This window comes from Geotrypetes seraphini, chromosome 2 (assembly GCF_902459505.1).
Source record: "Geotrypetes seraphini chromosome 2, aGeoSer1.1, whole genome shotgun sequence".
Taxonomy (NCBI): Eukaryota; Metazoa; Chordata; class Amphibia; order Gymnophiona; family Dermophiidae; genus Geotrypetes; species Geotrypetes seraphini.
Genome location: NC_047085.1, coordinates 6,593,168 through 6,619,802, shown reverse-complemented (window position 1 = coordinate 6,619,802; position 26,635 = coordinate 6,593,168). Strand labels below are relative to the sequence as shown.

General features: G+C 41.8%; 1 protein-coding gene across 2 annotated transcripts in view; it reads right to left on the bottom strand.

The window, feature by feature from the left end:
- Positions 1-9,771: 9,771 nt before the first annotated feature.
- The window catches only part of CCDC166 (coiled-coil domain containing 166), a 34,995-nt gene continuing 18,131 nt past the window's right edge, over positions 9,772-26,635 (bottom strand). The window contains exons 1-2 of one of the 2 annotated variants that reach the window (XM_033934232.1): positions 22,448-22,691; positions 9,772-11,071 (exon numbers count right to left, since the gene is read on the bottom strand). In XM_033934232.1, the coding sequence (XP_033790123.1) occupies positions 9,875-11,032 (1,158 nt within the window). In that variant the 5' untranslated portion in view covers positions 11,033-11,071; positions 22,448-22,691 and the 3' untranslated portion in view covers positions 9,772-9,874. Of the gene's footprint in view, positions 11,072-22,447; positions 22,692-26,635 lie in introns of those variants that run through there. The other variant, XM_033934233.1, reaches the window with a different exon arrangement.

The following is a 26,635-nucleotide window of genomic DNA, read 5'->3' as shown; positions in this document are numbered from 1 at the left end:
CATTATAACATTCTTAGTCTTGTTAACCATCCTTTTTTAAATAATTCCTAGCATCCTGTTTGCTTTTTTGGCCGCCACCACACATTGGATGGAAGGTTTCATCATATCGTCTACAGAGACACCCAGATCCTTTTCTTGGGCGCTAACCCCCAAGGTGGATCCTAACATCCAGTAACTGTGATTTGGGTTATTCTTCCCAATTCATGCATCTTAAGAATCCAAGATTGGGCTTTTTCAGTGAGCATGAAATTAAATACTACTAAGACAAAATTATTATGGTTTGGGCCAAAAATTGAGCAGTTGCCCAGTTCAATTTTGTCAGCCTCTGGTGACTCACTGAAATTGATTTTTTATCTAGAATTCTGAGTTTTATTCTGGATTCTTCACTTTCATTATCTGCTCAAGTTAATAATGTTACAAAAAAAAATGCTTTTTCAGTCTAAAGATACTTAGAAGAGTACTTCATCTTTTTTTTCAGAAACATTTTGCAGTTCTGGTTCAAATTATTATTCTATCTCAGCTGGACTATGGCAACTCACTTTATGCTTGTTTAAGTAAATGCAATTTGAAGAAGGTGCAACTTATCCAAAATACGGCGGCCAAATTGATATATGGTAAACATAAATATGACCATGTCCCACCTTTGCAGAGATCCCTTCACTGGCTTCCCATTTCCTGGAGGATCCAATTTAAGTGTGCGACTGTAATTTTCAAAATCCTATATGGTATTTTTTCTCCTTTGGTCTCTGTTTCATTTAATTCACAAGAAATCTCTAACTCTAGGAGCCCTCAGAAATATAAACTTGTCTTTCCCACTGTTAAGAGAATAAAAACTATGGCCAATTTTTAAACTAAACTAAACTAAACCTTAGGTTTGTATACCGCATCCTCTCCACAATCGTGGAGCTCAGCACGGTTTACAGGAGTTGGGATAGAAGAGGAACTCCAATGAAGGGTTATGGGCCATAGTAAAAAGAATGTTTAGAGGGGCTTAATATACCAGAGAGGGAGGAAGTATTACATTTTTGAGAATAGCCAGGTTTTCAGATGTTTACGGAAAAGTTGGAGAGAGCTCAGATTCCGAAGAGGGGAGGTAAGGTTGTTCCAGAGCTCAGTGATTCTGAAGGGAAGGGAGGTCCCTAGTTTTCCTGCATGGGAAATGCCTTTTAATGAGGGGAAGGATAGTTTTAAATTTTGGGTGGATCTGGTGGTATTAGGATTTGAGGAATTCCAAGAAAGTGGAATAAAGGGAGGGAGGATGCCATGTAGGATCTTGAAAGTTAGGCAGGTGCATTTAAAGTGGACCCTGGAGATTACTGGAAGCCAGTGAAGCTTGGACAGGAGCGGTAAGACATGGTCAAATTTACTTTTTGCGACGATAAGCTTAGCTGCAGCATTCTGAATCCACTGAAGTCTTTGAAGGTTTTTCTTTGTTAGGCTTAAGTAGATAGAGTTGCAATAGTCCAGTCTGGAAAGGATGATGGATTGGACAAGGACGGCAAAGTGTTTTTGATGGAAATAGGATCTCACTTTCCTCAGCATGTTAAGGCTGAAAAAGCATTTTTTTTACCAAGGAATTGAGGTGGTCGTTGATGAACAATGTAGAGTCAATGATGATGTCCAGAACTTTGCTGAGAACTCAAGCTGCAGAGTGGAGCCAGAGGACAGTGGGATGAAGTTGGGTAGTTGGTCTAATTTTGGGCCGAGCCAAAGTAATTTTGTTTTGGACTCGTTCAGTTTCATTTGTACAATGTGGGCCCAGGATTGGAGGTTCGTTATACATGAGGATATGTTCTCAGAGAGGTTAGTAAGGTTCGAGTCGGTCTCGAGGAGGACAAGGATGTCATCAGCATAAGTGTAAAGTTTCAAGTTTTATTTTGATTTGATAAATCGCTTATTCCCATTTACTAAGCGAGTTACAATAAAATACGTTTAAACATGTTAGTTAAAATTTTAAAACAAAGTAATTGGTTAGACTGACAAACTTACAGACTAATTGATACACAAGGGAACGGAGGAATAAAGTTACAAATCAGTGCTTTAAAATAGAAAGAGCCACAGATGGGAAAAACATTAGGGAGGGAGTAATATAAGCCTGGAGGATAACTATTTTACAATTAAAGATTAAAAGCATCTTTAAAAAGAAAACTTTTTAAATTATTTTTAAAATGGCTATGATCATTTTCCTCTCTTAAATATTGAGGCAGAGTGTTCCAAAGTTGCGGGGCCTTCACCGAAAACATATCGTGACGTCTGGTACCGATAACTTTCAAGGAAGGGACTACTATGAGCTTTTGGTTTGTGGATCAGAGGGAGCGCGGTGTATTATAAGGAACTAGTTGTTTAGCCCGTTACATTAATGGGTGCTAGCAGCCCTTCTCCCTTACTTTTACCTCCTCCCTGTCCAGCAGCACCCCCCCCTTTCCCTGCTCCCCCCATATAGCAGTAGCCCTTCTCCTTTTATCTCCCCCTGTCCAGCAGCACCCCCCTCCCATTCCCTGCTCCCCCTGTCCAGCAGTAGCTCTTCTCTTTTACGACCTGCTCCCCCCCTGTCCAGCAGTAGCCCCAGGAAAAGAGTGAGGATTGCAGGACCAAAGCTTTTACTCCAATCCTCTTGATGCCTGACATCCAAGTAGGGGAAATCCACTCTCCCCACCTCCTTGCTCCTGCTGCACTTCCTCCTCGGCTATACACAAGCAAGCTCTCCGGCTCCTCACGCCCCTCCTCCACCTTCCACTTCTTCGGCAGGGGCCAACGTTTTCTTTATTTTCTTTTCGCGTATTAGCCGTAGTGCCGTAGGAGCGCGTCTTGGTGCGGGCCAGGCTCTGGGAGAGCTCACGCAGACCTCCATCACGGAAAAACAGCACTACCGGCCAAAGTTTATTTTAAAGTTTAAAGCCGCTGCGCACTCTCTTCCCTCCCTCCCCCCCTCCAGTCCACTAAAAATGCTCAGCCTGTATTCCAAATCCAAATGGTTACCACAGAAATACTGCATCATGTTATGTCAAATCTAGAATGCCATACCAAGAGAATTATCAAGAAATACTGCATTGCCCTATTGTGAGGTGGAGAGCAGGGGAGAGCGGGTATGTGGTGCAGTAGCAGTATTTCCCTCCCCCTCCATGTCGTCCCTTACCGGATTTGTTTTTTTGTGTAAAAGTGCCCCGCGGCTTCTCTCAGGATCCCTGCCTGCGTCCTTTAGTCCTTTGCCGCCCCCTTCCCGCGGTCCCAACAAACGTCCTTACTCCAGCAGGGGCCGCAGCACTCTAAACACGCTGTTTCGCGGTCTGCTACTGCCCTGATTTGCTCTGCCGTGTCAGGCAGAGCAAATCAAGGCAGTAGCAGGCCGCAAAGCAGCATGTTTAGAGTGCTGCGGCCCCTGCTGGAGTAAGGACGTTTGTCGGGACCGCAGGGCGGGAAGAGAAGAGGAGTGGCGGCAAGGGACTAAGGGAGCTGAAGGGAGGGTCGGATGGGAGGCTGAACGGGTGTGCCGGGGAGAGGAACGAAGACGACGCCAACGACCGGCCAGAGAGAGAGAGATTCGCGCGCATGCGCACTCCTACCTCAGGTGCCCTACATCTCATGGAAAACAGACGCACGCAGGTGGGAGTGCGCATGCGTGGCTTAGCGTTTTATTATATTAGATAAGCATTCTGTTAATAAATTTTGGTTCATTAGTGGACAGAGTTTTAAATGCTAAGAGTAATATTTTAAAGGTGATACGATGGTTGATGGGAAGCCAATGAGAGTTGATCAGAAAGGGAGTAACATGATCATATCTTTTACCATTATGGATAAGTTTAACGGCTGTGTTTTGTATTATTTGAAGACACTTCTTTTCTTTTTGTGTGATGTTTATCAGTAATGAGTTGCGATAATTAAGGAGTGGATGAGAATGTTTAATGATTTTGGCTCAAGAAACTTGGAGATTGAACGAATCATGCGTACTCTATAGAAGCAGAATTTAACAGTATTACTTATGTGTTCGTGATAAGAAAACTCATTGTCAATAATGACACCCAGTATTTTTAAAGATGTTACTAAGTCCAGATGATTGTTATTGAGGGTGAAAGGAATACTCAAGCTTATTCCATTTTCCATGGGAAAAGTAAAGCTTTTGTTTTTTAAATGTTTAGAGCTAGCATGTTGGAATTGAGCCAGTCTTTGATTGTTTCAAGTTTTTTGTTGATCTCAAGTATTTCCTCTGTATATTCTGGATTTAGGGGATGCAAGATTTGGATGTCATCGGCATATGCGTAAGTAGTAAAGCCTATTGATTGACATAGACTTAATAAGGGTGATAGAAAGATGTTAAACAATAGTGGGGATAGAATGGATCCTTGGGGAATGCCATAATTGAGAGACTAAGACTTTGATGTCGTGTTATTGAAACTAACTATGGATGATCGATTAGAAAGGAAGGAAGTGAACCAATCAAGTATTTGGTCACGGACACCTATAGATTTTAGTCTGTCAAGAATTATCTTTAATCATTGCTACCTTAAATTGTCCTTAAATGGTCTGAAAGATCTTTTTTTACTGAGTTGACAATTTGAGTTATCAAGCTTAGAAGTAATACTTGTTACCTCTTCAGTAGTTTGAGTCAATTTAGTCTCCAGGCGTTGAAGGAGTGTCCAAATGTCTCCTAAGGAAGCCTCTGTGGGAGCGGGAAAAGATCCCTTTCTCTCTGGTTGATTCTTCAGCTCCACTGCCTGTACTAAACCCCACAGATCCACTTCCGGGATTGTGAGTCTCTTGCTGCAAAGCCCCGGTTGTAGCCGGATATTAAGGATTGGAAGGAGCCAGAGGGGACAACGATGTCTCAAATCCCGAAAGGTGGAGAGGCTCTCCAATGTCTCTGCCCAGTGTTGGGTCACATCCTCCGGAGTCTTTAGCAATCAACGACAGAGCCGCAAAGAAGCGGTCTACGGTTTGCTGGACTGGTGTAGAAGCAAGGGCCTGCGAGGGTTCAGCCCTAATCACTCCCTTCCGCTTTGAATGAGGCATTCCCACTAAAGGAGTCAGACAAGAGTGGTAAGATAGGAATAAAATTCAAATGGAAGGCGCCAGCAAACGCGATTTTCCTCTGTCTTTCTAGCAGCTACTCACACCGCCGCCATTTTTCCGATCATTTTCTTTTTTATTTCTAAACGTTTGGAATGACTTTCCTTCTATAATTAGAGTTCCCTCTCATCTACCCACTTTTCGTAAAGTCAGGAAGTTCTGTTTCGCACAGAGGGTGGTGGACGCTTGGAATACTCTCCCGGGGGAAGTTGTGGCGGAGACTAACATTCTGGGATTCAAGTGCAGGTTGGATGTACACCTTCTTGCCAATCACATTGAGGGATACGGATAATCGAGGTCTCCATCAGGGAACACCTATCTTGGCCTCTGTGTGTGCGGGTCACCGGACTAGATGGACTTAGGGTCTGATCCAGTGAAGGCGTTTCTTATGTACTTATGTCATATTTATTCCAGAAATTTATTAATGATTCTTCTGTTTCAAATAATTAATTAGAAAAGATAATACTTTTGGCTTAAAAGATACAGTTTCTGTTCTAATCTCTTGTATAATTTATTAATACAGTACTCTGTTAACCGAGTCGAGCCCTCCTGTGGGATGAATCGGTATATAAAATCAAAGATTACATTAGATTAGATCAAGTTGTGCGACAGGCTCTTTATTTTTTTTAATTTAATTTTTATTCATTTTCCAAACAAATACACAAGAACTCCTCTTGTTCCAGAAAACCAGAGTTTCAGTATCAGAATATACATAGATACCCTAACTTAATCTAAAGAAGAAAAGGTCCAAATCAACATCCTTAATTAAAAGAAGTCAAAAATATCTAAGTTGGGATTTAAATTTAACACCATATTAATACTCTTATTTGACCTCAATTAAGGAGCTCTAACTTCTTAAACATCATTTATACTAGAGAAAGGCTTATTGTGGATACTATTCCGGCTCTATTACAATAAGGCAGCCTTCAGAGATACTGTGTGATTTTCTTAGAGTTCAAACCTACTTAGTCCCGGCATATTTTACTAAACATTTTCATGGATAACTAAGCAAAAATGTGGCTCCCAACCCTTTTACTTCTTCCCGCATATCAAGAAATAATTTCCTTCTGTTGCGGACTGTTTTTGCGGATCTGGATCGTTGGGAGGGTTTAAGGTTATCTAGGATGGGCCGGATTAATGCTGTGCGCAGGAATGTTTTGCCCCGTTTTTTATATTTATTTTCCTGTCTGCCTCTCTCAATTCCTAAACAGTTCCTGCTTAGACTTCAACGGTGGGCCTTTGCTTACATCTGGAATCATAAACCGTCTAGGGTGCGGAGGGAACGTATGTACTGGAATAGGCTTCATGGGGAATGGGTGTTCCTGATTTTTTTAATTATTACTATGCTGCCCAATTGCAGGTGTTGTTTCATTGGGCCTTTCCTTCCCAGCGCTGGGTTTCCCTAGAACAGGCCCTTCAACCGACTTATCCACTTGCAGCGTTACCATGGCTTCCCCTTGATGTCATTCGGGACTTACAGAAGGGGGCTTCCTATGGGATGGTGTGTACTCTGCAGTCTTGGAGCCAGGTCCGGAGGACTTGGTTCCACCGTCAGCGTTATTTTTAGATTCAAACAGTTTTTATTAAATATCATCAAATACAATAATACAGCATCAAAAAAAAACCATCAATATGCATCAGTTATTAATAAACAATAATAAAAGACAAGCCACTCCCATTAGATTTGCCCCTGGTTTTCTGCCTGCTAGAGATTCCGGAATTTTCTGGCGCTGGGAAACGGAGGGACTCCGTGTGCTGGGTCAATTCATATTGGGTGGAGACTTGGTCCCTTTTGCTGCATTGCAGTCTTTATATGACCTTCCGGCGACAGATTTTTTTGCCTATGCTCAGCTTCGGGATTTTTTGAAAAAAAAAGGTGATTCCTGAATGGGAGGGGGCAGATTCTGCCTTCCTTCAGGTCTTTCGGATGGGATCTGGGGTGGGCCTTATTTCCCGTTTATATAGGGCCCTTTTATATACACGACCTCAGACCCGGTCCTATGAGCATAAATTGGAAGCTCTAAAGGGTAAGACCTTTGACTTGCAGCAATGGGGACAAATCTATGGTTCTTTACTTCGGGTTTCTTTAGCATCTCCACTGATAGAGCAGGGATATAAGATGCTGTTCCAGTGGTATCTTACGCCTGAGAAATTGTCCCGTTTCTATGCATATGGAGATGGGCGATGCTGGCGTAATTGTGTGGGGGGGGGGTTGGGTTCTTTTGGGCTGTCCTGGGATTGTCCCTTTTTGGCGGATAGTTCATTGCCTGGTGCTTGCTGTTCTTCATTTACCCCTATTATTTAGTATGGACGTGTTCTTACTTCATTATGCTGTGGGGAACATGCCCACTTTGGGGCTCTGGTTGCTACGGCAGCCAGACTTTGTGTGGCCACTTTTTGGAAACGACCCTCTTTACCTACCCGTTCTGATCTTTTGCTTAAGGTAGATCAGCTTTATTTGATGTCCAAATTGACAGCTTTGAACAATGACACCTGTGGTTCTTTTTATCGTATTTGGCGTTCCTGTGGCTCCTGGAGGGGCCTTTTTTGAGCCTTGGATATGTTTTGCTTTTCTCCTGACTGTTCTGTTACTCTTTTTTTTTTTTCTGTATTCAATTATGTCACTCGGTTGAGGGGGTGGGGGTTGCTCTGTTGAGGGTTGGTTATTTGCTGTTGGCATTCTGCCTGTGTATTGTTCTTGATCTTGTTGAATAAAAGAAATAATTTCCTTCGATCTTAGTGACATCCGGGAAGATCCATATCTTTTGACCGAGAAACAAACTATTTGAATGTCGAACGAACATTCTCATCAAGGAATTCAAGTCCTGTTCAAAAACAAATGATATTTAATAGTGTCCCTCGATATTTGTGCGACAGGCTCTTTATAAGAATCAAGCTGCTAGGCAGATGTCCAGTAAGTGCAGCTCCCTGGAGTGTGTTAGGGAGTGTCTGGGACACTCCAGAGTGCATGGGTGTGGTGCAACGCCCGCCCCGTTCTGCCCCTAGCCTTGCCTTGTGCCTTCAGCCCCGCCCCCCAAAAGTGCATCTTTTTTCCCTGACCTCCAAGCCACATCTGGAGGGCCTCCAGCATGCGGATAATACTAATAATAACAGTTTCTATACCGCAGGACCGTGATGTTCTATGCGGTTAAAAGATGTTACAAGTTAATTAGAATTAACAAGGTTAGAAGCTAGTTATTAACAGTTATTGTGGAGTAGGATTGTACAGGTTAGTTGCCTAAATACTTCAGGAACAGGTATGTTTTCAGGTGTGTGTGACGTCATCCGCAGATGCTTGTTGAAGGCCCTCCAGACACAGCCAGAGCTCAGGGCTTTCCAAAACCTGCCAGGTTTTGGAAAATCTGTCTGGGAAGAGGACATGTCCAGATTTTCCCGATGTCTGTTAACCCTAACCATACCACTGTGAGTCTGCATGCATTCTTTGTTCCTGGGTGATAAACTGAATAACTCATTGTGGCTGGTACTTACCTAAAAACAAGCAGCCCCTAGTACACTTCTGGAACAGTCCTATTGTAAGACATAATTTTGTTTATACTCTTAACTCAACAAAAATAATATCAAACCAGGATATCTGATTGTATGGACAGGGTTTTAGCCAATAGTAGAATCTCTCTCTGCATGCATATTCTAATAGATCAAATAGGTTTGAAAGCATTGCGATAATCAAGTGTGAGGACCTACAAAGGGACCTAAGCAAACTGGAGGAGTGGGCGAATAAATGGCAGATGAAATTCAATGTAGGGAAATGCAAGGTCATGCATATAGGGAGAAAGAACCCGATGTTCAGCTACCAAATGGGGGGATTAGTATTAGAGGGAAGTAACCTTGAAAGAGATTTGGGTGTACTGGTGGATACAACAATGAAGTCAACGGCACAATGTGCAGCAGCCGCGAAGAAGGCAAACAGAATGTTGGGTATTATTAAGAAGGGTATTACGACCAGAACAAAATAAGTTATCCTGCCGTTGTATCGGGCAATGGTGCGCCCGCACCTGGAGTACTGTGTTCAGTATTGGTCACAGCATCTTAAGAAGGATATGGCAATACTTGAGAGGGTCCAGAGGAGAGCGACACGAATGATTAAGGGCATGGAAAACCTTTCATACACTGAAAGATTGGAGAAGCTGGAGCTCTTCTCCCTGGAAAAGCGGAGACTCAGAGGAGACATGATAGAGACCTACAAGATCATGAAGGGCATAGAGAAAGTGGAGAGAGACAGATTCTTCAAACTTTCAAAACATAAAAGAACAAGAGGGCATTCGGAAAAATTAGAAGGGGATAGATTCAAAACAAATGCTAGGAAGTTTTTCTTTACTCAGCGGGTGGTGGACACCTGGAATGCGCTTCCAGAGGATGTAATAGGGCAGAGTACGGTACTGGGGTTTAAGAAAGGATTGGACAATTTCCTGTTGGAAAAGGGGATAGAGGGGTATAGATAGAGGATTACTACGCAGGTCCTGGACCTGTTGGGCCGCCGCGTGAGCGGACTGCTGGGCACGATGGACCTCAGGTCTGACCCGGCAGAGGCATTGCTTATGTGCTTATATTTGATTATTTGTGGTTCTTTTTCTTATTATGTTTCCATATGTTTTCGCTTTGCAATTGCATCGGTATTTTATTTGATTGTAACTCACTTTGAGAGTGCAAGGAAAAATTTGAAATCAAAACACACACGAGGGCAATGCATCCTTTTAGAATTAAAAATTTATTTAATATCTACAGTTACTTAAATTATCACTAACAGTAAATCGTAACAATGGAAGTCCCTTTTGTTATCTGCCCTTGAAACTCAGAACTTGAACCTGGAGAAGCTCACAGCACGTGGCAAGATTGCACTGCTAACATTCTTGACCATCTGGCCTGAATTCATATTGATTTTATATTCCGATGAGGATGGTTTATTTAGGAGAACTTCATCCATGGAAATTTCAGACATGAATGACTTCATCAGGCTGGCAATCCTCTTATAGTGCTGATAAGGATCAAGTCGCTTTTTCTCTTTTGCATTCTTGGCACGTTCTTCATGAAGCAACTGATAGAGCTCGGATAGATCTAACCTGCGTTCCTTGATGCCTTCTTCTGTGTCTCGTTGGCCACGGGGTGGGCGTTTTATGCGAAGGATACGCACTAGATCCTGGTCATACTCCAAGTCTTCTCGTAGCCTGCAGTTTTGCTCCTGCAGTCGGAACCGGTGTACCTTAAGGATCTGTGCCTGACGAATGAGCCTCAGGATCTCGCATCGAAGGTGGCAGTTCTCCTTCCTCACCTTCATAGTATGCTGAGCCAAAGAGTAGCCAGCTTCCTTAGTTGCCTTCCTGGACAGGAGTTGGACCTGGTGGCGGGACTCCTTCTCATATCTAGTCTTGTCCTGCATGAACTTGCTCTTCACTTGCTGGACATTGTCTGCATGCATGACCCACATGGACAACACCTCCAGCTCCAGTTCCCTGATCCTGCTGTTCTGCTCAGCCTGCAGCTCCTTAAAGGGCTGCAGCTCCTCCACCTCCTTGCTCATGGCGGAGAACTGCACCTGCTTTTCCAGGAGTTGACTCCTCAGTTCAATCTCCTTATTCTTGAACTTTGCCAGAAGTTCTGCCCTCTCACTCCGGATCTCTTTTAACATGTGTCTGTTGTAGTCACTCAGCCTGATGATTGAATTATCCATCTTCTGAGCCCTTTTGGCCAAGTAGGAGGCAAATATTTTGTTCTCTTGCTGTAGCCTTTTGGCCTCCTGGTCCAGGAACTCGTTATCTTGCTGGAACTGCCTGACCCGCTTCCTCATTGTGATCAGATGCTCAGTCAGGATCCGGTACTCATTTTTCAGATACTCCTCTTTTTCAAACACCATGCTGTGCTCCTTTCTCTGGGCTGCAGTTAGACCCTTTTTGGGGGGCTTCTTAGACCCTTTTGGGGGGGGTTGGCCTCTTTTCTTTTTCTTCTGCGCCATTTTTCTTTGCGGTCCACAAGTATGATTCCAGAATCAGAACTGTGCAAACATATAAAAGTAATATTTAAAAATGGGAGGCAAGCGGAAAAGATAGAAAGATTAGTTTTCAAAAGGTTTAGGTACTTAGCCCTCATTGGTTTTTAAAGGGCCTAAGTTAGGTCCTCCTTATAAGAATTCTATGAGCGTCGGAGTTCTTAACGCCGTGGCTGGCGCTAAAAACGCTAGCGTAAAGGAGGGGTTTAAGTACCTAAAATTTTATTATAAATCGCTTAAGGCTGGATAAATAGAATCATACATTCAATTTAGGATCCCCAAAATAAAGTGACTTTCAGCACTAAGGGCCAGATTCTATAAATGATGCTTACTTTAAGTGCCCTAATAGCAGATGCCTAGCGATGTGGAACTCAATTAATCAGAACTCTCAAACAACCAGAAAAAAAAATTTAAGAAATACTGTAATACTTTAAATAAAAATGAAAATAAAATCAATTTCTGGCAAAAATTTAAATGCAAGCTTGGCACGCCACACCTGAATACGCCCATGCTTTGCCTACCACATGTCCGGTAGTTTGTCTGGAACAGTTTATGGTATGGCATAGTATGGGGAATAGTATTAGTCAGGCCTATTTTTAATCTTCCATCCTGAGCTTGCTCGATTATTGCAACATTATTTACTTGGGTTCCTTCAAAAAAACCATTCTAAGACTCAGTCATTCAAAATTCGGCAGTTCGACTGATCTTTAGGCTGAAAAAATGGGAACACATAAGCCCCTACTATCAAAGACTCCATTGGCTGCCCTTAGAGGCGCGAATCCTGTTTAAGTTCGCTTGTCTATGTTATAATAATAATAACTTTATTCTTATATACCGCCAACAATCTTGTGACTTCTAGGCGGTTTACAATGAAGAGAAACTGTACAGACAGCGAATTACAGAGTATAGCATTGAACATCTAGTGATAGTAACAGGAGAGTTACAGGGTCTGTGTATTACACGGTTTCACAATGAGTAGCATTATACAGTCGACGATATTCAGAGCATAAGTAGGAGAAGAGAAAGGCTCCCACTTCCCTGGTTTCCCACTTCAATCTGGCAAATTATCTTAGGCCCACACGAAGAATTCATCTGTTCACCTATCCGACAATAAAAGCCTGCCACTACAAAAGATTCTTGGACAGAACTCTTGCCTTCCAGGCAGGCAAATGGAACGACCGGCTTAGTAACGTTTTCGCGCACTCTTCATCCTACTTCAATTTTAGAAAACTATTAAAAACAAGTCTGTTCAATCGATTTGTTAACTAAGAATCTACTCACCACTTCTTATTCCATCCTGTAACCCTATGAACCTTTTAGCTTTCATATTCTTTTACAACAAGTTGGCTAAACTTGTTGTAAATTTCCCTTTTCATCTGCCAAGTTTTGGCTACAGTTGTTGTAAATCCTATAAATTTGTTGTAAATCTGCAAGTCTATGCGGATCCTAATCTAATTTAATGTAAACCGCCTAGAACTCGCTGGGTATGGCGGTATATAAGAATAAAATTATTATTATTATTATTATTATTCTTTATTATGTAAGATTGTCTTGCTGACTTTGATTGTAACCTCTTCGCTGATTGTCCAACGCCTCTTGCTGTAAACCGCCTCAAACTTATATGGCTTTGGTGGTATATAAGAATAAAATTATTATTATTATTAATAATAGTAACTCTCGAGCAACCAGAAACTACGTTTATCTGGCATTTATCAATCCCCATGGGTAGGGTAACCAGATTATCCTGAAGGAAAATCCGTACCCATGGCCACGCCCTCAGGCCCCATTCTTCCCACCAGCCCTGCCCCCAGATGGCATCCATGAATGCGCGGATGTGATGCAATGATGTCAAGCATGCGTGTGCGTGACATCACTGCGCTGCGTCCACACATGCGCGGATGCCCTTCCTGATGCGATTGTAATGGGAAGCTTTTCACAAGCTGGACAAAGTACTGGGTTTTGAAGAGCTGTCCGGGCCCCTGGACATGTCCTTGAAAAGGAGGACATGTCTGGGGAAATCTGGACGCCTAGTACCCTACCTATGGGTGCCGGTTACTGTAGTATGCAGAATATAAGGGGGGCCCCATAGCCAATATGTATTAGATACAATTTTAGTTAAGACCTTATAAGACACTAATATTATATAAAAAATGTAGCTGAATAATAGAACTGCTTCAGAAACTTATGATACAGTGTAGTATAGAAAGCACACTGAGTACATATTTTTCCTTAATAGAACAAAATATTTTGGTTTAATGTCTGGAACAAGATGCTGGAGCCATAACATAACAGGTCCCTGAAAATAAGCTAAAAGTCACACTACCATATTTGTCGCTTGAAGAATTAGGGGAAATCATGTGACTATAGCCTACAGGAATGTATTGTCTAGCAAAAGAGAAAGTTTCTGTAAACTTGACATTTGCAATAGAATAGAACAAGGTCAGCATGTCCTATTACTGACAGAGATAAAGCCAATAGCATGTTTATGAAGCATGTTAATGAAGTAAGTCATTACTTGTTGCTAAGGAAAGTACTAATGAAGTAAAACCATGTGACTTGAATAGAACCAATAGAATATTGTTGAAGTATACAATTTTTAAATGGAATGTAACTGGAAGATGTACTAACAAACTTGTGGGGAGTGTGTGGCACAGTGGTTAAAGCTACAGCCTCAGCACCCTGAGGTTGTGGGTTCAAACCTATGCTGCTCCTTGTGAATCTGGGCAAGTCACTTAATCCCCCCATTGCCCCAGGTACATTAGATAGACTGTGAGTCCACCGGGACAGATAGGGAAAAATGCTTGAGTACCTGAATAAATTCATGTAAACCATTCTGAGCTCCCCTGGGAGAATGGTATAGAAAATTGAATAAATAAATAAATATGTATGTTTAATAATGAATTAATCAATGTCATTATCCCAATAAAATGGCCAGTCACCTGTATTTGAGAATCTTTCTGACATTCCATTATTCAAAGAAGGACAGAAATGCTTTTGAAGGCCTTGAATATTAACTACACTTTGTGTTGGAATTCTTTGATCTCGTCTAAGATAAAATTAAGAACCGAGGGGCATGTATATAGCTTGTCCATATAGACCAAACAGTATCTTTAAGAAAGAGACTGTAACCTTAAAAATGGTCCAAGATGGCGGCGGTTTGGTAACGGCGCTCCAGATCGAGCCTGACAGCAGAACGGGAACATTACCTCTATACTCGAAATGCTGCACTCCAAGTGCAAAGGAAATGTTCAAGCTCTTCCCTCGGTGGCTAGAACATCTTCGCCTGTCCAACACTCTATTCTGGAGTTTGCAGTGGCCGAAAAGGAATCTGCTGCTACCGAAGAGCTAGTCCTGGAAACAACTCTTTCACCTCCAGGAGTCGTTCCACCACCGAGTCCTGCTCTGTTCGTGGCGGTGCAATGGAAGTCCCTTGAAGATATTCTCGCGGGGGAAACCCCGTATTGAGGGGCACTTTCCGCGAGGAATGTGAAAGAGCAGAGAGAGCTGGGAGCTGCAGCCAGAAAAACCTCCGGTGGTGACATTGGAGAGCATATGGATGGCTCTCCAGAACCTGAACACAATAGTTGCCAAGTCTTCCCAGGATACTTCTCAACCGTTGCAGCTTTAGATTAAAAGAAAAATGGCAGGAATAAAAGAAAATTTTGCCACTGACTTAAAGTTAGTCAAGGACAATGTGAAAAGCCTTGAAGACTCGGTTTCTGACATCATAAAGGATAAGAGTTTTCTTAATAGAAAGATAGAACAATTAGACAACTTTAATCATAGACTGAATATGTGTTTGCTGAATTTTCCTAAATCTATAGTAATGACTCCTTTGGATTTATTCAAAAATACCTGATTGAAATTTTGAAATTTCCTTCTGAAGCTATTCCGCCTATCAACAAAATTTATTATTTGCCTTCTAAGAAAGATTTAGGAATAAATCCAGAGGTGGAACAAATTAATATAAATGCTCAGGAAAATTTAAATTTAAAAGTTTATCTGAAACATCCGAAAGAAGCACCTTACTTGTATCATTTGTATTTGAGCAAGATGTTAATGCTATTTTTCGATTGTATTTCCATAATTCGCAAGCATTGTTCTTTGGTAAAAAAGTGTGGATGTTTCCGGACGTTACCCGGCAAACACAAGAACGAAGAAAATGATTTCTGGCAATGAGATCTGAGGCCCTGACTTTAGGAGCCTCATTTCTCTTGGCTTATCCTTGTAAGTGTGAGATTAAATACGTAGGAGTACAATATGTTTTTTATTCACCAGAGCAATTGAGAATATTCCTGGATTTGAAGAAACTGAAATGCTCAAAGCAGATCCTGATTGGTGAGGCCCGACTTTAGTGCAGGAAGAGGCGGTCAGAGCATACTGCGAGTGATTTCCTTCACGTGCCGGTGCTCCGGCTGCCTTCTCCTGTCTCCCCCGCTAAAAAACATATTCGCGGTTTTTCAAGATTCACTGGGGTTCCTGGAATGGAACCCCCACGAATATCGGGGGAGTACTGTATTGCGATTCCGACCTACAGTTAATTTATTTGATATTCTGCAATTTTTAACATGACTAGTTAAGCCAAAGCGGTCGAGAGGGCGTATATGTAGACACCAGAACACTGACTGCCTTTGGCGGAACGTCTTGAGTGGCTTTAAACTCTAGCGCCAGAATTCTCCAAGATACTGGAAGCCAGTGTAACTTGGCCAATAATGGAGTTACATGCACGGAACGGGAAATGCCACCAATTACTCTCGCCACTGCATTTTGTGCAACTTGCAATGCCCTTAAAGATTTCTTTGGAAGTCCACAAAAGAGCGCATTGCAATAATCCAGGTGCAGCAGTACGAAGCGCTGCATGACTTGTCGAAAATTTTCCGGAGAAAGCAACTTACGCAACCTTAATACCATGAGAATCTTTTAGTCATAATAATCTAACCCACTCTTTTATAAAACCGTAGCGCTGGCTGCGGCGGTAACAGCTTCGTTGCTTATAGGAATTCTTCGAGCTGTTACCACCATGGCCGGTGCTAAAACTGCACTACAATTTTGTATAATGAGGGGCTGCACTGCCTGATCTTGTTATACTGTATAAACCTACACTACTTGGATTACGATTCCTCAGCTGGAGCTGATGCCTTACATTTTGCTAATAATTAATTCTAGTCTTTCAACAGGACAGGTTCCCTCACTATGGAAATCGGCAATGGTAAGACTCATTCTTAATAAGCCCTCATTTGATCTAACTAATCTGGTTTATTGTTGCCCGGTAGCAAATCTTTGCCATCTCTCAAAAGAACTGGTACTTTTTCTTCAACTTTCAACTTTTGTTGAAACAACAGCAGTATTACATCCAAAACAATCTGGTTTCCGCTGCCATCATAACACAGAAACTGACATCCATTCACACCTAGATAAGCACTATATTGTTCTAGCAATATCTTTAGATATCTCCGTGGCTTTTGATTTGGTTGACCATTCTCTACTTCTTTCTCATCCCTCCTCCCTTGGCCTCAGAATCAACCTGTGCAGTCAAAACTGGAGTGGGCAGTGGTGTGACCTTTGCGAAAGAACAATCATGACCAGGACAAGCTTGAAAGTTGCTGGCCAGTATCTAACAATCAATTTCTAGGAAAACTTATAAACAATCTAGAATTACTGAGCTGAACAGAAGAGAGAAACTGGCTACATTCACGTTAATCTGAATCGTGACGGTCCTCTTAGCCCTAACTAGATCTTCATAGAAACTGATAGGGGATTTGCCTCAGCACTGCTAGATTTCACAGTACTTTTCATGCTGCAAACCACAGCCCATACTGTTCTGCAGCATCTCATCGTCATCACAGGTGTTGACCTGCAGGGTACCACAAGGATTGTTACTGTCATCTATTTTGCTCGAGATGTACCTCAACCAACTAGCTGAGATGATTCAATGGATAGATACATAGTTCGAGGAAAAACCAAACAAAAACTGCAGGCTATGTACAGGATGCAGGCAATGTTTATTATACTAATGATAAAATGCAGTAAATATACGACCTTATTACCAACCCAAGGACCCGACACAGTCCGTGTTTCGGACAACACGCCTTCCTCAGGGGTCCTAATGATATAAATATCATTACTGAGATTATGTAATTAATCCATAATGATAAAAGCTGGTGTTGTATTAAAAGTGTGATTATTACCATACAAGAGAAATGTGACATAGTGAACGAATAGTTGTGTGTTACAAAATATATGAAAATGTGATATATTACAAAGAATGTGTGACAAATAATGATATATTACAAAGTATGTGAGAAAATGTGACAGAATATATACATGAAAATTTTTTTAAATTTTTTTTAAAAACCAATGCTCCTTCTACAAAACTATGAGTGAAATGAAAGCATGCACAAGATCATAAGACACAAACATAAGAAAGATAATTGTAGAGAAATAAGTGAAAGTGCAATATGTTAAGCTCATAACCATGTGGATTAGGAGATGCAAATTAACAAGTGAAGTAATAATATGTGAATTGATAATGACCAGAGGGAACCTACCATGGTGCATAAGGTATAAAATAGACTGCTAAAAGGTACCAAACTGTAAAAAGAGAAATAAAAAATAATAAAAATGTAGATATTATTGCCCACTATTAAAACATAAAAAGTAAAGTTCTTTTATTCAAAATACTGATTTTTAGTACTATGCTAAGAATACCATAAAACCTTATTCTTAAACATAACTGTGTGAATAAAATACCATTTAATATCAAACGTCTACCTTAAATGTTAAAAAGTACATAAAACCATCTCTCAAAAAATAGTGTAAATAAAAGTAGATAAAACCGATAGGAGTTCCTAATAAAAACGTTGGATTACAATGTAATGTGCAAACCGGAGGGTCAAGCCATATAAAAATTACATCTAAAGTTCATCCCACCAAATAATGTAAGAAAATACTTAGGGCAATACTTGCCGAAATGATATCTGCTAAAAGAAATATGCCGACAGGCCCATACGGCATAATTGAAAAGAGGTCTATGTGCATTACGATCATCCAAGGGAAACTTAAGGGAGTACTGGCCAGAATGGTGTTTAATATCTGTTAGCAAATAAGTATATCCACGTTCGTACGGGTTTGATTAAAAGTACGTAGATGCATCTGATCTGCATTACTAGAGCAACGCTAACAACAATATATAATAAATAAATTACCATGTATAATATAATTGTAAATAATGTTAATAATTTAGAAGCTCATAAGGGAAGAGTTATCTTCCTCCGCGCTCATGCTTATAGCAAAAGGTGGGAAGGAAATAATAACATAATTATGCAGCCTAATGAAATAATGCCGTATTGAATAAATGTTAAAATGGTCACCAGGCAAAGAAATCTTAATGAATATGGACTTACCGATTGCCCCTGTTCATCAATCTACAGTCAGAAACTTCAATATGAAAATCCTCCGCAACGGCGATGAAAAAGACGCCGTGGGAAAACTACAGGTCAACGAAGCTGTGGACAAAAGTGATTGGATAATGGGCGTGTCCAAATAGGACGACGGAACAGAAAAGGCATGACACTCATGTTCTTAGAGCCGCAAAAAGCTTAACCGGAACCTATCAGGAGCTAGTGGGCATGTTTAAAGTGATTGTGACCCAATGGTTATTAAAATTGCTATCTGGATGTTAAAAAGAACATCTATATGTAATGATGTATGCAGAAACTCTAACCAACCAGATAAAACTATAAAAGGGGGTCTCATCGGCCCGTTTTGTAAAGCGATGTAACTACAGAAGGAACCTTTGGGAGATGAAATAAAGAGAGTAAAAATGAAGCGAAGACATGATATATACGGAAATACTGACCAACCAAATTTAACTATAACACGAGTCTGATAGGCTCGTTTTATAAAACAAAATTACTACAAAGGGAACACAATAAAGAATATGAAAAAGAGACATACAAAAGGGGAAAGGAAAGAACTAGAAAGAAGTAATGGCGATAAACATCGTTTGATACATGAGACATTTGACCCTTATCCATGAGTAAGCACAATATAACATACCTATATGATAATAAATATCTAATTAATATAACAAATAACATTGTATACAAACAATTTTGATGTAAAAAAAAATAAAATAAATATATACATATATATATATATGTCACCAACATAATGGGCAAAATAGAATAAAGGTTAAAACTAATTATCATTAACATGAAACATCACTGGACTATAAATATAAAAACCTTCAATGGATTATAAAAAATCTCAAGATTTAATCCAGCAGGCATCATTGTATTCAACTCAAAAATCGCTCTTTGTTCAGCTTGCAGTAAGATATTATCAATGTTGCCACCTTTCCAACTTGATTTAAAAGTCTTAAATACAAAAAAACGAAGATCATTAATGGTATGAGCAAGTTCTCTCCAATGCTGAACTAGAGGTGCTGTCAATATTTCCCTCAATATGCAGTTTCTGTGTTCGATGATTCTTGTTTTTATTTTCCTCTTAGTTTTGCCGATGTAAAGAAGTTGGCAGGGGCAAATAATAATATAAATCACATGTGGAGTATCACAATTGCTGCTGAAGTTTAAATTGTACGTCTTGCCTGTACATGGATGTGTGAAGGTGGTGATTCTCAGAAAATGTCGACATACCGAACATGAGAGACAGGGTTGGTGTCCTTTATGGCAATTCTGGGTGCTCATGGCTTTAGGGAGAGCCGAAGGCACCAATTTGTCTCTAAGGTTGGCATTTCTTGATATTGCGATGGTGGGTTTCTTACCTCTGAAGCATTGATGTAGCTCAAGGATCCACCAGTTAGCCATGATAATGTGTTTCACTTCGCCTGATAAATATGAATGTTTCAAAATACAGGTAAAGTCTGGTATAGTGCAAACTCTATTCCCAGTTTGAAGTAAGTCTTCACGGTGTTGTAGTTTGGAGCGTTTGTAACCATTATTTATATCACTTAAGGGATAGACTCTCTTTGCGAATCTATAGGCCATCAGTGGGGCTTGTCTTTTAAACTCCGCAGATGTAGTACATAGCCTTTTAAGTCTTAAAAACTGGCTATAAGGAAGGTTCCTCTTGAGAGGTTTCTGGTGGAAACTCGAATAATGTAGATAATTATTTTTATCTGTGGGATTTTTATAAATGGTGGTATGAAAACTGTACCGCTCTTTAGAAATCATGATATCAAGAAATGCTCTGTGATGGTCATGAAATTCCATTTTAAACTTTAAATTCTGATCGCATGTATTTAGCCATTCCAGAAAAGAATGTAATCTACAGATATCCCCTTTCCATAGGATGAATATATCGTCTATATATCGTTTATATAATCTGACCTCATTCTCATATTCATATGTAGTAAGAAACTTCTTTTCGAACTCAGCGACATATAAATTAGCAATATCAGGAGCCATAGAGGCTCCCATAGCTGTTCCCTTAATTTGTAAATAAAACTTGTCTAGGAAACAGAAGTAATTTTGTGTTAAAGCCATAGTTGCTAGAGTGATCATACATCTATTAGGTATACGATTATGGGTATTTCTGTTGCTCAATGTTTTCTCAATGACATGCAACGCCTCCATTTGAGGAATATTAGTGTAGAGAGATTCAATATCAAGGGTTACTAGGATCAATTCTTCTAGGTCTCCATCGAAATCATCCAAAACGTTGATAATGTGGGCTGAGTCAGGTACATATGAAGGTATCAGGGGTACATATGGGCCTAAGAAAAAATCTGTGAAATCTGATAAGGGTTCTAAGATGGAACCATTCACTGATATTATAGGACATTGATACGACAGGTGAGGTGATAAAATTTGCGAACGATACGAAGTTATTCAGAGTAGTGAAGACACAGGGGCATTGCGAAGATCTGCAACATGACATAATCAAGCTCGAGAAATGGGCATCGACATGGCAAATGAGGTTCAACGTGGATAAGTGTAATGTGATGCATGTCGGTAACAAAAATATCATGCACAAATACAGGATGTCCGGGGCAGTACTTGGAGAGACCTCCCAGGAAAGAGACTTGGGAGTTCTGATTGACAAGCCAATGAAGCTGTCTGCGCAAAGTGTGGCGGTGGCAAAAAGGGCAAACAGAATGCTAGGAATGATAAAGAAGGAGATCATGAACAGATCGGAGAAGGTTATCATGCCACTGTACCAGGCCATGGTACGCCCTCACCTGGAATACTGCGTCCAGCACTGGTCGCCATACATAAAGAAGGACACGGTACTACTCAAAGGGTAAAGAGAAGAGCGACTAAAATGGTTAAGGGGCTAAAGGAATTGCCGTACAGTGAGAGATTGGAGAAACTGGGCTTCTTCTCCCTTGAACAGAGGAGACTGAGAGGGGACAAGATCGAAACATTTAAAATTCTGAAGGGAATAGACTTAGTAGATAAAGACAGGTTGTTCACCCTCTCCAAGGTAGGGAGAACGAGAGGGCACTCTCTAAAGTTGAAAGGGGATAGATTCTGTACAAACGTAAGGAAGTTCTTCTTCACCCAGAGAGTGGTAGAAAACTGGAATGCTCTTCCAGAGTCTGTTATAGGGGAAAAACACCCTCCAGGGATTCAAGACAAAGTTGGACAAGTTCCTACTAAAGTGGAACGTACGCAGGTGAGGCTGGACTCATTTAGAGCACTGGTCTTTGACCTGGGGGCCACCGCATGAGTGGACTGCTGGGCATGATGGACCACTGGTCTGACCCAGCAGCGGCAATTCTTATGTTCTTATGTATTGTCTATGATAACACCCAGAACCTTTACTTGGGTGCTAATCCCCAAGGTGGACCCTACATCCGGTAATTCAGGTTGTTCTTCCCAATGTGCATCACTTTGCATTTGTCCATATTAAATTTCATCTGCCATTTGGATGCCCAGTCTTCCAATTTCCTAGGGTCTTCCGTCTTAACAACTTTGTACAATTTAGTGTCATCTGCAAATTTAATCACCTCACTTGTCATTCCAATTTCCAGATCATTTATAAATAAGTTAAATAGGACCGGTCCCAGTACAGACCCCTGCGGCACTCCACTATTTACTCTCCTCCATTGAGAAAAATGACAATTTAACCCTACCCTCTGTTTTCTGTCCAATAACCAATTCCTAATCCACAACTGAACTTTGTCAGCTATCTCAAGACTCTTTAATTTTCTCAGGAGCCTGTCATCATATAGCCCCCCTTAAAGCCTAAGTACCTGAAAGAGAAGGGGTTCTTTTTATATCTTAATATAAGGATACCTAAGATGACCAGAAGCCAGGAATCAAGTAAGAGGCAAGTTCAATACATGCTAGCTTGGCTGCCTGTGACAGATCTGAGAATGTGAGTCCTTTGGAGGACTGTACTAGATGCTTTACCTACCTCCTGTAGTTGTGATCTCTGGAAGACTGAGGGGTCTGCAACTGTCCACTTCCAATAGAAGCACTAGAACCATTTCTATCATTGTGAAGTCACATCATCTCTGCGTCCCTTGCTTCTTCCTGCATCTCCATAGCAATGATGAGAACACCATCCTATGGACCAATCAACCCGTCTCAGGGCTGTTTAGCATGGTAGGCCCTGGCAGCCGGTCTCTCATATTCAATAAAAGCTGGGCAGGTCTGGTTGTATTGTTTCTGCCTCTGCATTGGATATAAAGGATGGAGGATGTCTGTAATAGGTTATTCTTCAAAGTTGGACCAGTTCATGCTAAACTGGTGAGACTGGACTCATTAGGAGCACTGGTCTTGACCTTGGGGCCGCCGCGTGAGCGGACCGCTGGGCAGAATGGACCATTGGTCTGACCCAGCAGCGGCAATTCTTATGTTCTTATGATGTTTAATCACTGTGTATTTGCTGTAGTAGTCTAATGATTGTTCTTGTATGGCATGTTTGGTGAACATAATCGGTTGAACCTCAGGGCTGTTTAGCATGCAAGGATTTCACATGAAAAACATGGAGGTGGATCGTTCAAGGTTTCACTGGCTATCTTTGGGAAGTTGGCTGGTTGAACTTATGCTTTCGAAAACTTCCCCCATGCACCAGTTAAATATAACCAACTAAATCAGTGGTTCCCAACCCTGTCCTGGAGGACCACCAGGCCAGTCGGGTTTTCAGGATAGCCTTAATGAATATGCATGGAGCAGATTTGCATTCCTGGCACCTCCATTATATGCTGATCTCTCTCATGCATATTCATTAGGGCTGTCCTGAAAACCCAACTGGCCTGGTGGTCCTCCAGGACAGGGTTGGGAACCACTGAACTAAATGACATGTAACCAAACCTTTTGCGTTTTTAGGGTGAAGGATGAAAGGACATCTTTCCTGTTTTATGGGCTTGTTCTGGACAGTCGGTGGGGGGGCAGGGAATTCTCCAACTCCGTGACTCCGTCTCTCACATTTATGTGAGAAAAGTGCCGCCCACCAGATGACTTTGTGGTAAAGCAGGGGTCTCAAAGTCCCTCCTTGAGGGCCGCAATCCAGTCGGGTTTTCAGAATTTCCCCAATGAATATGCATGAGATCTATGTGCATGCACTGCTTTCAATGCATATTCATCGGGGAAATCCTGAAAACCCAACTGGATTGCGGCCCTCAAGGAGGGACTTTGAGATCCCTGTGGTAAAGTAATGCAATTGAGTTTATTTACTTTTTGGCCCAAAAGGGTGTCCAATCCGCACAAAAATTGGCAAAGTAGGCACACAGAAGTTTACATGGTCACCCAGCTCTTTAGCAGTCCCTTCTGCCAGTCCGCTCATTGGATAGAGCAGTTCACAGCCTATCAGATTCTTTCACACCTACTTCCTGTCTCTCCGCCCCCTAATTACATTCTCCCATTCCCCTTATTTGGGCACTGGCTCCTCCTCTCACATTTTCACCCTGCATGTAACGTACTTAGGCTCGAGGCCCTTGTGGTTAGTTATGCCAATACCTCAAATTTAATGTTCACTTGCCCCAGGAATTGGCCCCCCTCTTTTCTCCTGACTTAGCAAGTGTTTCTGAGTTTTATATGCACAAATTCCCTCTGCTGGAATTCATGTGTTATTATAAGCTCCTTTAGTGTCTTTAGTTCTTGCAGTTTCCCTGTTCTGTTTTATCATACTTAAGGGCTAGATTCACTAAGCCCAACAATCCAGTCCCGATTCACTAACCTTCCTCCCGATCCGATTCTGATCCACGCATGCAAATGAAGGGAAGGGCATCCAAAGTAGGAACAGAATAGTTGCTCAGTCCCTGCCGACTCTCCTGCCCGTTTCTCTTGAATCAGCTGCCGCCCAGATTCAAGCTCGTGCCGGTTTTTTGTTTTGCTTTTCAGTTCTTTTATTTACGTTTCATTCTTGGACAGTGCTGGCAGAAAGTCCCTTTAAGCCAGGGGTAGGGAACTCCGGTCCTCGAGAGCCGTATTCCAGTCGGGTTTTCAGGATTTCCCCAATGAATATGCATGAGATCTATTTGCATGCACTGCTTTCAATGCATATTTATTGGGGAAATCCTGAAAACCCGACTGGAATACGGCTCTCGAGGACCGGAGTTCCCTACCCCTTCTTTAAGCTGTAGCAGCTCCAATGGGGGGGATTTTTGTGTACCCTGGTCTGGCAGTAGAGGAGGTAGCCAGAATAGCACTGCTGACAGCTCACGTCCAGCCTCTCCTGCTCTTGCCGCCCCTACTTCAGTGCGAGCCCATGGTTTTAAAGCGGGGCTGCACTACAGCGTGTTCTGTTCCAGAGCATGCTGCAGTGCAGCCCCGCTTTAAACCCACGGCTTAAAACCACAGGCTCGCCCTGAAGTCAGGGAGGCAATTGCAGGCGAGTCGGGGTGAATCTCTAGGCCCAGCTGAGGCACGGTCCTCTTCACGACTGTCACTGCTCTGTTTGCTGGCTGCCATGGGGCGCACGCTCCCATGCTGGGGGAGGGGGCGCCGGGCCGAATGGCGGGAAAAAGAATCCGGGGAAATTTCCACGGCCTCCAAGGCTCGAGGAGGGGCAGGATGAACTTGCACTGCCCCACCCAGGAACAGCAGCATCAAAGCAAAAAAAAAGAAGTTACTACTGAGGACAAACGCATGCGCAGACCACCTACAGGCAAAGAAGATGGTCTGCGCATGCGTCAGGATTGCTCCCATCTGAATATGGACCCGTAGTGAATTGGTCGGCCTGCCACGGATTGCACACGGATTGGACGCGATTAGTAAATCTAGCCCTAAGTGTTTAATGTTTTCACACCTTTGCATCATTTTGAAACAATTAACATCATTAGAAAAATACATTTCCATTTCTCACATTTACAAAGCATGTATTCATTCAATTGTCTCTACTCAGAATGGTTTACATTAATTTATTCAGGTACTCAAGCATTTTCCCTGTCTGTCCCAGTGGCTCACAATCTGCCTAATGCACCTGGAGCAATGGGGGGATTAAGTGACTTGCCCAGGGTCACAAGGAGCAGCATGGATTTGAACCCACAACCTCAGGGTGCTGAGGCTGGAGCTTTAACCACTAGACCACTCTAGAAATCAAAATGTAGCAAAAGGGATCTAAGTGTAGGACTATCCAGCCATTGTGACATCACTGATGAGGTTGGCTCTTATTGGTGGAATGAGACATTATGACGTCACAATACCAAAAACTTTTCACACTACTTATTTATTCAATTTTCTATACTTTTCTCCCAGGGGAGCTCAGAACGGTTTACATGAATTTTTTCAGGCACTCAAGCGTTTTTCCCTGTCTCTTTGGGCTCACAATCTATCTAATGTACCTGGGCAATGGGGGGATTAAGTGACTTGCCCAGGGGTCACAAGGCGCAGTGCAGAGTTTGAACCCACAACCTCAGGGTGCTCAGGCTGTAGCTTTAACCACTATGCCATACTCTACAGCCTAAGTTTTTGCTGAATAAGCCAATAAATATGTATTCAAAATCAGTTTTCTAGGAAGTAGCACCTGTCATCCAGATATGTGACATTGACCATCACGTTTCAGCTGTATTGTCCAGATAATTCAGCCAAAAATCATTACAGCCACCCCAGAGCAATCCTGATTGCACCAGGATGGTACAGAGACAGAGAAAATGACAACAGATAATGACCGTGTGGTATGGCTCGGCTCACTGGTAGAGCTGCTGCCTCTATACCCAAAGGCTGAGAGATCCAAGGCCAGTGCTGCGCCTTGTGACCCTGGGCAAGTCACTTAATCCTCCTGTGCCAGCCGCTTTCAGTGTCAAAGAAACAAAAAGGCAGTATAGGAGTCCAATTTGCCCCTCCATGCTTTCTTGAATTCCACCATCTCTGCCTGGAGGTTCCATGCGTTACACCAAAAAGAGTGACAAAAGGAAACTGAAAAAAATATTGATTATTTATTTATTTAAAAATTTATATACCGCATAAAAACTATGCGGTTTACAAGATTACATGCATACATATTTAAAATACAAGCATGTTTCGACAAGACAAACACAATTAACTAACGATACCATTATCAAAACCTTCTTTTAAGTTCATCCTACAAGATGGAAAGACAAATCTCCTCTTCTACAAAGCCACGCTAGCGGCTGCCGTGTGGTACCGGCCCCGAAGC